The sequence below is a fragment of the Drosophila guanche genome, unplaced genomic scaffold, assembly GCF_900245975.1.
Source record: "Drosophila guanche unplaced genomic scaffold, DGUA_6, whole genome shotgun sequence".
NCBI lineage: Eukaryota > Metazoa > Arthropoda > Insecta > Diptera > Drosophilidae > Drosophila > Drosophila guanche.
Genome location: NW_022995755.1, coordinates 961,606 through 977,865, shown reverse-complemented (window position 1 = coordinate 977,865; position 16,260 = coordinate 961,606). Strand labels below are relative to the sequence as shown.

Genomic DNA, 16,260 nt, shown 5'->3' with positions numbered 1-16,260 from the left:
TTGAGAAGTTTGCGTGTCCCCACCATAAATTTTCAAGGTCCGAGGAGAAAATATCGACACAACATAATACAAAGTGTACATTTCATAATTGATGCTCAAAAGTTTTACGGTGTGGAATACTACCTTAAATGCTACATTACAGAGTCTAATATGATGTTTATTTTTAGTTCACTCCCTTCAGCTCCACTTCGAAGACAAGTACCGAGTTGGGTGGAATATTTGGGGGAGCTCCACGGGCACCGTAGGCCATGTGCGGGGGGCAAGTGATGCGTCGCTTGCCGCCAACCTTCATGCCAATGACGCCAGTGTCCCAGCCCTTGATTACTTCACCACCGCCCAGGCGGAATCGGAAACCTTTGCCCTGTAGCATGCTGTCAAAGGTCTTATTGTTGCTCTGGAGGCGACCAATGTAATATACGGTGGCACGTTTTCCCTTCTGGGCTTCTGCGCCCTTACCGACGGTAAGGTCAAGAATTTTGACACCACCGGCTATGGAGCGCTCGCCGCCGGAAGGCTTTTTGTCCTGCTCCTTGGGCTTGGGCTGCTCCTTCTTGGTCTCGGGCTTTTCCTTCTTTGCCTGCTTCTCCTGCTGTTTTTTGGCCACACCGTTCTGATCTTTTCCAGCCTTCTCATTGGCCTTGGGTGAGAGCTTGGCAACCTTGGGCTTGGGCTGCTCATCCTCTTCAATAGAGTCGTCAGAGTCTTCTTCGCCCTCACTCTCATCATCCTCGTCCTCCTCCTCATCATCTTCCTCTTCATCGCCATTTTCCAGCAACGACTCGTACTCTTCGATAATCTGACTGTCGTCAACATCTTCATCATCGTCGTCTTCGTCATCTTCATCTTCATCCTCCTCCTCCTGGCCGTTCTTGCCAGCCTTGCCCTTGCCCTGCAACAAAGTCTTCAAATCAAACTGCTCGTCGTCTTCATCTTCCGATTCAGCGTCATGCAAGTAGCCCAGCAGTGAAACAGTGGCGTCGCCTGCAATGCAAGAAGAAAAGGTTACACACAGATTAATATTTGTATGAATGTGTGTAGCCACATCAAGAGTACGTATTTAATAATAAACTCAGCTTACCTGTTGTTTGGAACATGATTTGGTCGCCTTTGCTAAAGTTCAAGTCTAGCGTTACTTGTGGATTATCTTTGCGGATTGTGGCGACCACGTATTTTTGCTTGTCGGCCGTCAAATACAGCTTGGCCTCCTCTCCCTTGTCGAGAGCAGCACTTGAAATGTGGAACGATTTTACAATCGTCTGGGTGTACTTGCGGTTAGGCTTCATTACTAATCCTTTAGTGCACGAAAAGATATATAGAACATGTTACACATTTTGTCTCTAAAATGGTGGCGATCCACGCTGCCGGCGTGCCGCAAGCACGTGGCCGGCGCAACAACGCCGGACGCCCATGCGTCCATCCGCGGGCACCACGTCTTTGGAAATTATTGCACCTAAATCAACAAGCTGTAACTTACCCCAAAACATCGACATGTTGAATTTATTTAGTTTTCTCTGCTGGAATTCAATTAAAACGTGAAGAAATTATTTTGCAAGAGAAGCCGCTGACGCCGATGGTGCACAGTGCTGGAAAAGAATGAAATGGCGCGAACCAGTGCGATAATTCCACAAAAAATAATTAACTCGACGTCGAAAAATACCGAAAAGTATATAAAAGACACATGAAGCAATTATATAAGGAGGGCCCGTCGGCAATTTAAGGGATAACGTAACAATGCTGTCAATAATTGCGAGTGAAAAGGCTCTGCGCTGTAAGTGTGAGTGAAACGACAGTGGAGCGTGCGCCCAACCTTCCGAGTCGGCAAGCAAACAAAGGGAAATGACACGAAGAACTCTGCCGACGACGGGCCCTCCTTATAGTTTCTTTATTTCCCAGACCCCTCATGTTTGTGTTTGTAGCTACAGCGTAGACAGCGTACCACAAAGTTTACGTTGATTTTTTGTAGAAAATGTATTAACCTTTCTGATATAATTATATGCTGATTGGTAATAATATGGTATATTTAATATAAATATGTTTGTATATGTTGGCATATTTCTACGGGTTAAACGGTATATTTTACGCTAAGCCCTCGGTCACACTGTGTTTTTGTGGCACGAAAAAAAAAATTTATAGTTGCCCCGCCTTGTTATTAACTTTTAATTTAATCAAGTCAAGCCGTTAGAGTTATGATAAAGAGCCCAACATGACGGAGAAGATTACGCTTGCCGATGCACTGTCCAATGTGGAGGTGCTAGACGAGCTGTCGCTGCCCGACGAGCAGCCATGCATAGAGGCGCAGCCCTGCTCCATTATCTACAAAGCAAACTTCGATACAAACTTTGAAGATCGCAATGGATTTGTCACAGGAATTGCCAAGTACATAGAAGAGGCGACTACGCATGCCAATTTGGTAAGATAAGACGCACTAAATTGGAAGAAATCGAATAAAACTTGGCTTACTCACTTCACTTTCCCCCACCCTCGCGTAGAATGTTTTGCTAGATGAGGGACAGAAACATGCAGTCATGCTCTACACCTGGCGATGCTGTTCGAGGGCCATACCACAGCCCAAGTCGAACGAGCAGCCCAATCGTGTGGAGATCTATGAGAAGACAGTGGAAGTGCTGGCCCCAGAGGTCAACAAACTGCTGAACTTTATGTACTTCCAACGCAAGGCCATCGAGGCCTTCTCGGGAGAGGTGAAGCGGCTATGCCACGCGGAAAAGCGCAAGGATTTCGTGTCGGAAGCATATTTGCTGACGCTGGGGAAATTCATCAACATGTTTGCCGTCCTGGACGAGCTGAAGAACATGAAGTCGAGCGTGAAGAACGATTATTCCACATACAGGCGGGCAGCCCAATTCCTGAAGGTGATGTCCGACTCGCACACACTGCAGGAGTCGCAGAATCTCTCCATGTTTCTGGCCACGCAGAACAAAATTCGCGACACTGTCAAAGACACGCTGGAAAAGATTGTCGGCTACGAGGATCTGCTATCGGATGTTGTCAACATTTGTGTGCACATGTTCGAGACAAAGATGTACTTGACGCCAGAGGAGAAGCACATGCTCGTGAAGGTCATGGGCTTTGGCCTATTCCTCATGGACAGTGATGCGTGCAACATCAACAAGTTGGATCAGAAGAAGAAAATTCGCCTGGACCGCATCGATCGCATCTTCAAGAACCTGGAGGTGGTGCCCCTCTTCGGGGACATGCAAATCGCACCCTTCAACTATATAAAGCGGAGCAAGCACTTTGACTCCAGCAAGTGGCCGTTGTCCAGCTCGAATGCCATCAGCCCCCAGGCGGATCTGATGGTGCACTTGCCGCAGATACGCGAGGATCATGTCAAGTACATATCGGAGCTGGCACGCTACACCAACGAGGTGACCACCACGGTTAAGGAGAATCCATCGGATGCCGAGAATCGGATTACTGCCGACTTGGCCCTTCGCGGCCTGCAACTGCTGTCGGAATGGACCAGTGTGGTCACTGAGCTGTACTCCTGGAAGCTGCTCCATCCCACGGATCACCACCAGAACAAGGAGTGTCCTGTGGAGGCGGAGGAGTACGAAAGGGCCACACGATACAATTACACTTCCGAGGAGAAGTTTGCACTGATCGAGGTGATCGCCATGATCAAGGGTCTGCAGGTGCTGATGGCACGCATCGAGACGGTGCTGTGTGAGGCTATTCGACGCAATATTTACTCCGAGCTGCAGGACTTTGTGCAGCTATCGTTGCGCGAACCACTGCGCAAGGCAGTGAAGAACAAAAAGGATCTGATTCGGAGCATCATTATGTCGGTGCGAGAGACATCCGCGGATTGGCAAAAGGGCTACGAGCCCACAGACGATCCAGTGGCAAAAGGTAAAAAGGATCCCGATGGTGGCTTTCGTATCCATGTGCCACGCCTCAATGTGGGACCATCCTCCACACAGCTGTACATGGTGCGCACCATGCTGGAGTCGTTGACAGCCGACAAGAGTGGCGGCAAGCGTACCTTGCGCAAGGACATTGATGGCAACTGCCTCATGCAGATCGAAACGTTCCACAACACATCGTTCTACTGGAGCTACTTGCTCAACTTTAGCGACACTCTGCAGAAATGCTGCGATCTGTCGCAGCTCTGGTACCGCGAGTTCTATTTGGAAATGACAATGGGTCGCAAGGTCAACAAGTGCTTGGTGCGCCATCAGCACAACGAAGAGTGCAAGGATTTGATAACCATGGAGAAGCGCATACAGTTCCCCATTGAGATGTCTATGCCTTGGATTCTCACCGATCATATTCTGCAAACAAAAGAACCCTCTATGATGGAGTAAGTAAACAGCGTCTCCGACTGGGAATATATGTAATAATTTCCTTGTTCGGTTAGGTTTGTCCTGTACCCGTTGGACCTGTACAACGATTCGGCACACTATGCCCTTACCGTCTTCCGCAAACAGTTCCTCTACGACGAGGTAGAGGCCGAGGTAAACCTGTGCTTCGATCAGTTTGTCTACAAGTTGAGTGAGCAGATCTTTGCCCACTATAAACAATTGGCTGGCAGCATTTTCTTGGACAAACGTTTCCGCCTTGAGTGCGAGGTGCTCGGCTTTAATTTCCAATCGTATCCACGCAACAATCGCTACGAAACTCTGTTAAAACAAAGACATGTGCAGCTGTTGGGTATGTACAATGTTAAAGTGCTCTTTTGGATGAGAATCATTAACGGGTTTGCTTTTCCAGGCCGTTCTATTGACTTGAACAAATTGGTCACCCAACGCATCAACGCCAATATGCACAAGAGCATTGAGCTGGCCATCAGTCGCTTTGAAGCCAATGACATTACGGGCATTGTGGTAGGTTGAATATTTAATTATTTGCATATCTATCTCTCATATTCAAATTCTTTCATTGCAGGAGCTCGAGGGCTTGTTGGAGGCCAATCGTATTTGTCACAAATTGCTAAGCAAATACTTGGCCCTGGACAATTTCGATGGCATGGTCAAGGAGGCTAATCACAATGTCCTCGCCCCATACGGTCGGATTACGCTGCATGTGTTTGTGGAATTGAATTATGACTTCCTGGTCAATTATTGCTATAATGCAGCCACTAATCGGTGAGTTTTTCAATCTATTTCTGCCATAAATGCCATATTTACGGTCCCTCCCATTTAGGTTCATTCGCACCAAAGTGAATTTGTCATCGACGCAACCCATTCAGCGTGAGAAACCGCCACAGATGTCTCACTACTATCTGTGGGGTTCCAAGCAGCTGAATGCCGCTTACTCCACGCAGTATGGACAGTACACTGGTTTCGTTGGTTCGCCGCATTTCCATGCCATGTGCCGGCTGCTTGGCTACCAGGGCATTGCCGTTGTCATGGACATAATACTAAAGGACATTGTCAAGCCGCTGATCCAAGGCTCGCTGCTGCAGTTCACCAAAACGCTCATGATTGCCATGCCCAAGTCTTGCAAATTACCGCGCTGCGAGTACGGATCGCCCGGCGTGCTCAGCTACTATCAGGCTCATCTTACGGACATTGTGCAATATCCGGACACGAAAACGGAGCTGTTCCAGTCGTTCAGGGAGTTTGGCAATTGCATCATCTTTTGCCTGCTGATTGAGCAGGCCTTATCCCAGGAGGAGGTGTGCGATCTGCTCCATGCGGCTCTCTTTCAAAACATTTTCCCCAGACCCTTCTGCAAAGGTGCGTTAAAACTCTACTAACAGCTGGAAATGTATCTGTATAATTTCTGCAATTTTCTTTGCAGAAAACGAGAAACCTGAAGCCAAACAAAAGCGTCTGGAGGCACAGTTTGCCAACCTGCAAATCGTCTCGAATGTGGAAAAAATAGGCACTGCCAAGGTAAGCAAGCAGCGAGTTGGTTCCTGGGTGTTTTTGCTAATTGAAATTCAATCTACAGCAAGCCATGATAGCTCGCGAGGGTGATTTACTGACACGCGAGCGTCTCTGTTGCGGCTTGAGTATATTTGAAGTGATACTCAATCGAGTAAAGAGCTACCTGGACGATCCAGTGTGGTGTGGCCCGCCACCAGCGAATGGCATCATCCATGTGGACGAGTGCTCCGAGTTTCATCGCCTCTGGTCTGCATTGCAGTTTGTATATTGCATTCCTGTACGTGGCACAGAGTACACAATTGAGGAGCTCTTTGGCGAGGGTCTCAACTGGGCGGGTTGTGTCATGATCGTGTTGCTGGGTCAGCAGCGACGCTTTGAGGCGCTCGACTTTTGCTATCACATTTTACGAGTGCAACGCGTTGATGGCAAGGATGAGGATGTCAAGGGAATTGTAAGTTGTCACTGAGAAAGTTTTCATTTGAAACAAACAACTAATTTAGGGCTTCCTTTTGTTTTGCAGCAACTGAAGCGAATGGTGGATCGTATTCGACGTTTCCAAGTATTAAATTCACAAATCTTCTCCATTCTCAACAAATATTTGAAGGGCGGCGATGGTGAGGGCTCGAATGTGGAGCACGTGCGCTGCTTTCCACCGCCACAGCATCCGTCGGTTATATCCTCGTCGTCACACTACCAGGATCCACAAAAGCTGCGCCAGAGCATGAATAATTGAGGCACACGTTTTTGCCGAAGATGCATTTAAGCCAATCGTATACAAATAAGTTATACTTAATCACAGTTTATATCGCCGTCGGGAAGCGCAAATAAATCGCAATCGATGCGATGATAGCCGCGTAGAAACCAAAACAGCCAAACCGCCAACCCTTTGGACAATGAGCTGCACTGACAAAATGTTCGCTTAGACTTCGTTCTTAATTGAATTTCGATTTTATTACTGATTGAACATAGTTTCTGGTTTGGTATGGTCGTCGTACAGTATGTCAAATGTATTATGCAAGCAATTATATATTTACTAGATATAATATTGATTCCCCACCCTCCCCATAGCTACTCTCTACTCTCGTATATTATCCCCAAATACTCTACTGTAAGAACGAACCCTAAGATATTATGTTTTGGCCTACAAATAGAAAAGAAAAACATTCATGCTTAATATTCTTAATTTGCTTTTGCTCCAGAAAATTTGAGAATCAAATTAGCCAAAGAATTGCATAGAGCATAGCGGCAAAAGATAAACAAACGAATTGGCTTTAAATACAATCGAAAAGTATTAAACAAATAGATGCAGCGAACGTAAAAGAAAATGAAATCAATACATACTCGTATTATTACTTAATTAATGGAAGATGTAAACAGCCAGGACAGCCAACATTAACACACACACAACACGAACAACACACACACACACTCTTAATACAATGAACTTTATCGAATAAAATTTTCATACGTATTTCTAACAAACCCCAAAAAACACACAAAAAGAAACGATTCCTTAATCTTGCGCGTGGAATGAATTTAGGAATGAATCTTGTCAATGGTTTGTCTTAGCACTTGCAGGACTCTTTGGCCACGCCATTCTCCGTTGTGGCTTTGCCGCACTTGGAGATTGTGTGCAATACTGTAAAGTTGTCGGAATAGTTGCGCGGCAGATCAAAGCCGGCATTGTCAGCACCCAGATAGCAGGCACCGTAGGCACTGCTCTTGGTGATGCGCACCAGCTTGAGATTAAACTTGAGGCTCTGCTTGGCCAACTCCTTGGTAAAGGCTTCCTGGATCAGATTCCAGCTGGACCACACCGAACCAACGCACACCACACTCAGGTCGCCCGACTGCACAAGTTCCTCGTGCACATTGGGCAACAGGGCCATGATCATGCGTGCCAGATGCACGCCAGCCTCGCTGAACAGACTCAATGATAGTTCGTCGCCGTTTTCCGCATTTTGGGCCAGTTTCTTGCACAGATTGGCAAAGAATGGCTTATCAAACTTGGCATAGCAATGGGACAACATGTCGTAGCGTGTCTGAATGCTGAAGTGCTCCTTGATGAGGGCCCAAGTTTTGTCCACGGGAGCCACCGCCTTCTCGAAGTTATCCAGATCATCAAAGACAACCTTTACGGCGCGATAGGATATGTACCAGGCTGGGAATGACACAAATGGGGGTTCGATTTATTATGATTATGATCAAAGTCGAAATCAACAACACCAACAGCCGTGGCACTGAGTTATTGACAATCGACGCTGCTATCAGACAATCCTAATCGCAATTGATGCGCATAATCTGAGCATTGAAATCGAATAAACAGACATAGTCCATTAGCTGATAAGTGTCTATGGCCATTCCGGATTACACTCACCGCTGCCCTCGTCCCCAAGGAAGTTGCCCCATCCGCCACAGTTGGCGGTGGATCCGTCAGGGTTGCGCAGCAAGCAGTTGGAACCAGTGCCAGAGATGAGCACCATGCCGCCAATGGAGGAGGCGGTGTACATGCTGCCCATGGTGTCGCTGGAAACAGCATAGCTACCGGCCAGGTTCGGGAATGTGTTGCGCAGCTCCTGCTCCAGCTCTCGATTGGTGGCTTCCTATTACATAAGATTATCTCTGTCCTGCACTTGCCTCTTGGCAGAGAGAACTTACCTGCTCGCAGCCACTCAGACTGAGACCCAAACTGGTCAGGGGAGTCTCCTTCGATATGTTGGCCTCCTCCTTGGCCCGCTCCACCATGTCGGCGATGCGTCGTGCACATTCCGGTATGCCAATACCCCAGTGGTTGGTGCCCAGACCGCTTGTAGAGCCCACGGACTGTCCACTTTCATCACAGATGACCAGCCTGGAGTGCGTTGCACCGCTACAATGGACAGGACAGAGACAGAGTAATGACTTCTATTCATTAAACCATTAAGCCTGATCTGCCATTCCCCCTCCCATACGAAAGCACACTTGTTCTTACACAATAGGTGTTTAAGGGTCGTGACCGGCGAACAATATGTCGGTTAAATCAAATTAAATTAACAACGACAGCGACGACAAATTGGAATTGAACTTTCAATTGATAAATGAATTCACTTAAGAAACATGTCCACACGCACAAATGGGAGCATAGAGATATCTCCCAATCAAACTATTCTTGCATGCGGGTATGTTAAAAGAAAGTCTGGCCCTTCCTATGACTCTAAAAAGAAATAAGCAGGAAATAGGGGCACAATTAACGTTACTTTCCCATCGATATCAATTTCGATAATTACATTGATAAGGCACAGTTAATCTGGCAACGCCGTGGCCTTGCTAGGCGCTGCCAACTCGATTAAGTTATTACCAAACAACCGGGGCGGCGCGGGTGAAATTCTTTATCATTTTGTGTGGCGAAAAGCATTTAATGTTCAGTTAACTATTCAATTTGCTGTCGCCTGACCGGGCAATAAAAAGCTTAATTAATCAAGATGAAATTGCTGACTAACGCTCAGAAACTGCTGCTGCCGCTGCTACGCCGCCAAAGGTCGTCAAAAACAACAACAGTTCAAGCACATGATCCCACAGCGGCAGGGCACCCGGCTCTAACCAGTGCCCAACTGGATGAGCTAGAAAGGAATGCGGTGCTGCGCCATCACAGAAACAACGTGCCGCTTATCCGTAAGCTGATCGAAGCCTCTGTGGGCGGAGATCGGAGCGTGGAGCAACAGTTGGCGGAGGAACTGGGGCAGTTGCCCAATGCCACACATCCGCGACTGCTGGACTACGGGGAACAGCCGCGGGAGCTGGCACAGTACGTGCATCGGAAGATGCCCCCCAAGCCCAAGGAGTTCTCGGAGCTGGCACGCTCGCTGAACTTGTATCGCATGGACCACCTGGGAAACTATACGGGCCACAAGAGCTACTACTTGACCGGACAGTTGGCCACGTTGGAGCAGGCCATAATACAGTATGCCCTCGAGTCGGTCACGAAGCATGGCTTCCAGCTGATCGCCGTGCCGGACATACTGCCCAAGGAAGTGATCGAGTCGTGTGGCATGCGCACCGAAGGTGAACGCACTCAGGTCTACAAGCTGGACACGGGCGAATGTCTCTCTGGGACATCGGAAATGGCACTGGCCGGATTCTTCGCTAATAAGGTGCTGACCGAGGAGGAGCTGCCGCTCAAGGTGACCGCCGTGAGTCGCTGCTACCGGGCGGAGACATCCGGTCTGCAGGAGGAAAAAGGCATTTATCGGGTGCATCAGTTCACCAAGGTGGAGATGTTCGCTATCTGCACTCCCGGTCAGTCCGAGGCCGAGCTGGAGGAGTTCAAGAACATTGAGCTGGACCTGTTCAAGCAGCTGGGCATTAACTTCCGACTGCTGGACATGCCGCCCTGTGAGCTGGGTGCGCCGGCATACCAGAAGTACGACATAGAAGCGTGGATGCCCGGTCGAGAGATGTGGGGCGAAATCTCCAGCTGCAGCAACTGCACGGACTATCAGGCCAAGCGGCTGGGTGTCACGTACCGCCGTGACAGCGATGGACAGGTACTGCATGCGCACACCATCAACGGGACGGCGACAGCCATACCACGTCTGCTGATTGCCCTGCTGGAGTCGTACCAGAGGGAGGACTCCATTGAGATACCCACAGTCTTGAGACCTTTCATGGATGGTCAAGAGTCTATCACGAGAAACAAGAGAATACCCGAAACGAAGCTAGTGAAGTTCATCAAAGCAGCCTCCTAATCTTTACGCCCTTTTAGTTTAAGAAACTAAGACATGTGGTTATTGAAGTGCTTCGAGTAAGGACTGTCTAGAAGATGCAAATGATAAGTCGTGGCTGCGGCTAATCAAGACTGTTATCACGACTGGTGGAATTATTTACCCTTCGACGCCGCCGAAATATTTCATTTTAAATGTTAGCTGCTCGGGCCGTAATGTATTCCCAACTGGAATGCTTGTCGGTTCAGATGAATCGTTTATCAGCGCGCACACACAAGTCCTGTAAGAAAAAAATAAACACAATTAAGCCATAAATACTTTGGTGATTAACGCCAGTCGCATCTCAAACAGCCACACACCAGCTGGTTGTTAATTATATCTTATCGAGTTTCATAAATCTAAAACATTTGCAAACCCAACCCAACCCCACCCCACTCAGCGACAAAGAATCCGCTGACGGATGAAAACTGGACAACCAGGGGTCACCTCCAACTCCACACTTCATTCCAGCTGTGGGTCTGCATGCTCATAAATAATGCCAAATATTTTGCTGTCTGTTGGTCTATTAAAATTCCACACAAAGCATGTTTCACTGTGTTTGAGCCGCTGGTACGCACGCGAAGTGAGAGTGAAAATTGTTTGCAGCACAAAACAAGTTTCTTAACAATATTCCCGCTCACTTTTGTTCAGCGCTTCGTAACCTTTTCCGTTTCGATCTTTTGCCTACGTCGTAAATAGTGCACATTGTTGTTTTTGTCGTTTTTATTGGATTGGCACATGGCATAACACCACCCCCACAAGCCCACAACACACAAACATTACATTTGTTGATTAGGAGCGGAGAATAAATTAGCCACAAGCATTGTTATTGTTATTATATTCACACGGAGCCACCGCAGCTGCTGGAGCTCTTACCCGGCAAAAGCTTATTTCGCTGATGTTCGTTGTTCGTCGTTCGGTCCGCGCTCGGCAAAGCCTCAAAACAAAATACGGCGCCTGGTCGCCAACATATTCATTTAAACTTTAGTGGCGCGTACGATTTTGGAAGATTTTGATTTTTTGTTGATAATGTCAACCAGTGTGACCGCGGACTTGTCGAAAAAATATACATAATTACATAAATATGTAGCAAAATGTGTAGTTAACATGTAGATTTTTACACAAAGTGCTGTTTTGTGTAAAAATATTTAAATCATTTTTGAACTATATAATAATATTTTTAGATATCCGGCCAAAGACATTCCATGGGCTTACAACAAGGACTGACTTAAATTTAGACTGACATTTCGAACATTTCCTCAATTTTATGATTTTTAAGGTTTTATTTGAGGTATGACATTAATTGAAGAAAATATCACATTAAAATTACTTTTTAGCCTTGTCTTTGTCCTTGATTGTGTACTTGTCGTAGGATTTGGTGGGATCGTACGGTTCCCAACGGCTGGCGGGGAATATGTGCTTGTTGCGTTCGTACCAGGAGCGAAGTAGCACCTTGCCGGCATGGGATTCCTCCTTCTCCACGGAGGCATCACTTATCATGCGCACATCGTCATGGACATCGAACTGGAACAGTGGACCAGATTTACCACGAGCCTTCGTCACGATAAAGTCGTAGAAGGAGTAGTGGTGGGGCAGTATCAGATCCTCCTTCACGTACATCAACTGGTCGGCCATGACCGTCTTCAGCTCAATGAACTCTTTGCGCAGCAGCTCCAGGCACTTTTGCAGAAACTGGTAAATAGAGTTGCCCTTCTTCATTTGTACATTGCGACGATGTCCGGAGCCGTCCCAGTAGCTGAATGTGATCGAAATGTCCTCGTCTTTGAGCTCCGCTTGCTGCATTACCCACTCCTGTCGCAGGGTCTCGCGCAGTCGATTCTCCTGCTCCTCGCGTTCCCGATCGGGTAGGAAGGAGGTGTCCACATCGGGATTTTTACAGATTTTCTTCCGTTTGAGGGGCACGATCTCGTCTTGCATCTCTGTCCACTTGGCAACTTTCGGCTTCTCCTCCTCTTCCTTGTCGCTTTCGAGGTCGTCGTCTTCTTTGGTCTCCTCATCGTCCTCCTCGTCTTCGTCGGCAAGATTAAAAGATAATGCCTGAATCTGTCGCTTTTGCTTGTTCTTCTCGGCCTGAATGGCCTCCAGGGCACGCTGTTTCTCGCGGTCCTTCTCGTCCTTCTTTTGTGCCAGCTTTTTCTCCCGTTCGCGTACTATGTCCTCCTGCTTGGCTTTCATCTCATCCAACGTAACCAGACCGATGGTCGAGGTCTTGAGCTGCTGCTCAACGGCATCGTAGTGCGTAGCGAACTTGTTCTCAATCTTGTCCAGCTTCAGCTCCTCCTCAATTTTCTTCTTGCGAAACTCGATCTCCTGCTGCTGTATCTCGCGCTTCTTCATCAGTTGGGCGGCTCGCCCCGCCTCGCTGGCGGCACCCTTGTAGTGGGCCATGTTTTAGCGTCGGTTGTTTCGTTTTTAATCAGAGGAACAAATTATTTATTTATGTTTCTTATTTATTTTGATCAGTGTGACCAGTGGGGCCGCGGACTTATCGATAAAATATACCGCCAGACACCTAGAAATAAACCGAAATATACTGTAAATATACCGTCGTCTGAATCAAATTCCTTGATTTTGATCTTCTATTTAATATTTCTTGCTTGCACAGACTTTAAACTATTAAACAATAATTTTATCCGATTAAAGAATCAATTTGGTCTATTATAAATACTCCTTTTTATTGGATTGTATACCTAATGACCTCATATTCTACAAATTTTTTTTTTCACTTTTCATATAGTGGTCAGGGAAACCCTCTCCTGTGTCTATACGGTCAGGGAAATCCTCTCCTGCTACCAAATGGTCAGAGTGAAAACACACCGCCTGACCCTCAGAAATATACCAAAAAATATCTTCTAAATGTACTGATCTTAAACCAGTTTCCTCGATTTGATCTTCTGTTTAATATTGCTTGCTTGCAAAGACTTTACTACTTGAAAGTTAATTTTAAGATTGGCTAGTTTTCATGACTTATTTTTATTGGATTCTTTGCGAAATAAGAAAAAAACTAATAATTATCGGTAGTTCTATGTAAAAAGTGGAACTAGTTTGTAGTGCTGCAAAACGCAACACGTTGCCATAGCAGTTATCTACTGTCAGTGTGCGAATTGTCAGTTACTTTTGGTTTGATAAAAGCTTTTTGTCCTTTAAAGTCCTTCCGGCGAACTTTCAACTACGACGCCACTTACTAATGTTGCAAGCAACACGGGGCCTAACGGCAACATTCGAAACGGTCGCCCCTGCCAGTACGCCAGATAGGGGATTGGGGCAATCTTTGTCGTGCCGCGGACAAGAAAACACACAAATAGTGTCGGATTTTGTTCGAAATTTATAAAATTAGTTCCGTTGATAAATCCAATAAAAAATATCCATATTGATAAAATCATAAAAATATACACACATAACCCCATCAATAAATATTGAATACTAGTTAGAATCGGAACTTTCAAACTCTTTGGATGAACGCGCGCAATCGTGTGGCTCGCCGCGAAAGTGTTTCCCAAAAATTGTTCAAATTTGAAAGCAGCAGTTAAATGGCCTAAGTGAATTGTAACGTGTAATTAGCCAGAAACCAGTAACTGAAAACCCAAAGGCTCTTATTTACATTTGGGCTGGGACAGTGCTCCGTGGGAGAGAGTGTTTCTGTTTGGGTGGTGCGTGTCGTGTTGTGTTGTGTTGTGTTGTGTTGAGGAAGCAAGGACATTAGGGACATAGAGCAGTGCCAGCGCCAGGCAATGGGCGCCAGCGTCGCGCTGTGCCAGGCGTTGGGCGGAAGTGCCAAATTGAAATGCCATTTAAGCTAAGCGAACGACTTTTCCAATTTCATGCAGTGTCCCTTCCGCGTCCATCCGGCCAGCGTGCACTCAGATTTCTGCTTGGCTGGCACTGCTCTGACTTTAACTTGACGGCAACGAAGATGAAGATGAGACAACGGCATGGAAGGCTGAAGGATACGCAGACTATACATGGCGTCTGCGTTGGCGTTTCTCTGTTCTTGACATTGATAATATTCATGAGGCCGAGTCATAAATTTTTGCCCGACTGCCTGTTTATGAGGATGCTCCTCGTTCATGTCCTTTCCACTTCAGCTTCCCCCTATCCCTTCTGTTTGCCCTTTACCGCACCCAGCACGCAAGTCGAGTGAAGTGCCAATAAAATCATTAACTGTTGCAACGCATTAAGCTCATGGCCCAGACGCTTCTGTCGTTATCCAGGCAGCAAACATTGTCATAAAACTAGAGCTCATTCCTGGCATATTTCATCTGAATTCCACCCCAACCACACCCCTGCCACCCCTTGGGGCAGTAGTGCCACAGAATTCTCAGGATGCTGCGGCTAATTGGTGGGGTGGGGAGTCGGGGGCGTGCGAAAAACTATTAAAAGGCCGTTCGACTAAGCATCCTGTGCCATAATTAATGGCGACAATGACTTTATCGGGCGATAATTCATTTATTGGCATTTATATTTCCACACACACTACACACAGAGGGAGCAGGAGCAGTACTGGGACTTGGACTAGGATTGGGAGCCACGTAACCGGTACATGTCTCACAGGAGCAGAGCAGCTCGTAAATTGTCCAGCTGAATTCCTAAGCAATTCCCGTGTAGGACGGCAGGGAGCCCTCACGGTGCAGCCAACATTTCGGCAATTGGCTTTAATTTCATGGCCAGTGAAACAATGGCAAAGTTTTCGCCCTGGTTCTGAATCAAACTTTACCCTCGCCCACGTTCTGTTAGTTCTATTGTATTAACTTGGCTTTGGCTTTGGCTTTGGATTTGGCTTTGCGGCACTCACATGTCCCTTCGCATAGTCTTGGCCAAAAATTAGTTTGCCAACAGATTATGCTGGCCCCTTTCTGTTTGCATTTGCATTTGCAGCTAGGGTAAGTCCTGCCAAGAGTTTACCAATTTTCGTAAGCAATTTTCGTCATTTGTTTCTGGGCAGACAGCTAAGAACTTGTGAAAGTTGCCAAAAACTTTTTCGGTTGGACAAAGAAGTCAATTGAAGATGATTAAAACTTAATTTGTAAATGGAATTAATGCAGAAAATCGATAAGCAAAGCAGTTGGCACAGTCATTACACTAATAGATGAGGCACAATTAATATATTTAAGGACAGATAATGGGAAATTAATGTATTTACGTTCAGTATATCGATTGATGTGCCCTGATTGAAACACTCACTCAACGCTCTTTTGAGTGTTCCATTAATATAGATATTGCAGGGCGCCTTTTTTGTTTTGTTTGTTTCAAGCATTAATCATTTGGCCAAGTGCATGATTTTCCCCTTTTAACTAATTTATTTTCTCATTTCAATTGGCTTTACGCACAAAATATAATTATATGGAAATTCAATCAGCTTTTGGTCCTGCCTAACTAACATTTTTCCAACAGAGTGCAACTTTGCACGTGTCTCTCGTGTGCCAACAAAGTATTTGCATTCATTTTTTATTACTCTCCGATGCCAAAACCTCTTCCGCTTCATTGGACCCCGGTGAAGCGTTAACAGAACACAAAACTATTCCCTACGGCAGAGATGGGGTTCAAAATGTCAATCTGTTAAGCCAGGTGCACGCTCTAAGAATTGCAGTCCAAGGACCAGGCAATTAATAGTACGTATAGCCGCGATTTTGAACTGAAATAACCCCCCC

At 46.5% G+C, this 16,260-nt stretch overlaps 5 protein-coding genes across 6 annotated transcripts; 2 read left to right on the top strand and 3 right to left on the bottom strand.

The window, feature by feature from the left end:
* Nucleotides 1–85: 85 nt before the first annotated feature.
* Nucleotides 86–1,626, bottom strand: LOC117589623 (39 kDa FK506-binding nuclear protein). The gene is made up of 3 exons (XM_034281710.1): nucleotides 1,475–1,626; nucleotides 1,079–1,291; nucleotides 86–981 (listed from the first exon to the last, which is right to left on the bottom strand). Exons 1-3 carry the CDS (start codon nucleotides 1,488–1,490, stop codon nucleotides 164–166), a joined length of 1,047 nt encoding a protein of 348 aa, XP_034137601.1. The 5' UTR covers nucleotides 1,491–1,626; the 3' UTR covers nucleotides 86–163.
* Nucleotides 1,627–2,098: 472 nt separating this feature from the next.
* Nucleotides 2,099–7,026, top strand: LOC117589929 (cytoplasmic FMR1-interacting protein). 2 transcript variants are annotated; one of them, XM_034282213.1, is made up of 9 exons: nucleotides 2,099–2,410; nucleotides 2,490–4,321; nucleotides 4,379–4,671; nucleotides 4,732–4,844; nucleotides 4,906–5,105; nucleotides 5,164–5,699; nucleotides 5,764–5,858; nucleotides 5,917–6,303; nucleotides 6,376–7,026. In XM_034282213.1, exons 1-9 carry the CDS (start codon nucleotides 2,204–2,206, stop codon nucleotides 6,583–6,585), a joined length of 3,873 nt encoding a protein of 1,290 aa, XP_034138104.1. In that variant the 5' UTR covers nucleotides 2,099–2,203; the 3' UTR covers nucleotides 6,586–7,026. The 2 variants fall into 2 exon arrangements, with proteins under 2 accessions (XP_034138104.1, XP_034138103.1); XM_034282212.1 differs by having other exon boundaries at nucleotides 2,100–2,410; nucleotides 6,373–7,026.
* A 79-nt stretch (nucleotides 7,027–7,105) lies between these two features.
* On the bottom strand, nucleotides 7,106–11,621 carry LOC117589932 (N-acetyl-D-glucosamine kinase). The gene is made up of 5 exons (XM_034282216.1): nucleotides 11,468–11,621; nucleotides 10,716–10,832; nucleotides 8,511–8,721; nucleotides 8,230–8,455; nucleotides 7,106–8,013 (listed from the first exon to the last, which is right to left on the bottom strand). The coding sequence occupies exons 2-5, from the start codon at nucleotides 10,739–10,741 to the stop codon at nucleotides 7,418–7,420; spliced, it is 1,059 nt and encodes a 352-aa protein (XP_034138107.1). The 5' UTR covers nucleotides 10,742–10,832; nucleotides 11,468–11,621; the 3' UTR covers nucleotides 7,106–7,417.
* Nucleotides 9,181–10,869, top strand: LOC117589930 (serine--tRNA ligase, mitochondrial). Its single transcript, XM_034282214.1, has one exon. It carries the CDS (start codon nucleotides 9,314–9,316, stop codon nucleotides 10,574–10,576), a length of 1,263 nt encoding a protein of 420 aa, XP_034138105.1. The 5' UTR covers nucleotides 9,181–9,313; the 3' UTR covers nucleotides 10,577–10,869.
* A 241-nt stretch (nucleotides 11,622–11,862) lies between the features above and the next one.
* On the bottom strand, nucleotides 11,863–13,070 carry LOC117589931 (protein FAM50 homolog). Its single transcript, XM_034282215.1, has one exon. The coding sequence runs from the start codon at nucleotides 12,998–13,000 to the stop codon at nucleotides 11,918–11,920; it is 1,083 nt and encodes a 360-aa protein (XP_034138106.1). The 5' UTR covers nucleotides 13,001–13,070; the 3' UTR covers nucleotides 11,863–11,917.
* Between the last annotated feature and the right edge of the window lie 3,190 nt (nucleotides 13,071–16,260).

Bases quoted from the DNA above. Each gene is read 5' to 3' on its own strand.
- LOC117589623 (XM_034281710.1), bottom strand. The intron at 982-1,078 runs GTAAGCTGAGTT...CTTGCATTGCAG, and splicing joins AATCATGTTCCAAACAACAG to GCGACGCCACTGTTTCACTG.
- LOC117589929 (XM_034282212.1), top strand. From the start codon at position 2,204: ATGACGGAGAAGATTACGCTTGCCGATGCACTGTCCAATGTGGAGGTG. The intron at 4,322-4,378 runs GTAAGTAAACAG...TTGTTCGGTTAG, and splicing joins AAAGAACCCTCTATGATGGA to GTTTGTCCTGTACCCGTTGG. The intron at 5,859-5,916 runs GTAAGCAAGCAG...TTCAATCTACAG, and splicing joins AAAAAATAGGCACTGCCAAG to CAAGCCATGATAGCTCGCGA.
- LOC117589930 (XM_034282214.1), top strand. From the start codon at position 9,314: ATGAAATTGCTGACTAACGCTCAGAAACTGCTGCTGCCGCTGCTACGC.
- LOC117589932 (XM_034282216.1), bottom strand. From the start codon at position 10,741: ATGAAATATTTCGGCGGCGTCGAAGG. The intron at 8,456-8,510 runs GTAAGTTCTCTC...CTTATGTAATAG, and splicing joins GTCTGAGTGGCTGCGAGCAG to GAAGCCACCAATCGAGAGCT. The intron at 8,014-8,229 runs GTGAGTGTAATC...TGTCATTCCCAG, and splicing joins CCTTGGGGACGAGGGCAGCG to CCTGGTACATATCCTATCGC.
- LOC117589931 (XM_034282215.1), bottom strand. From the start codon at position 13,000: ATGGCCCACTACAAGGGTGCCGCCAGCGAGGCGGGGCGAGCCGCCCAA.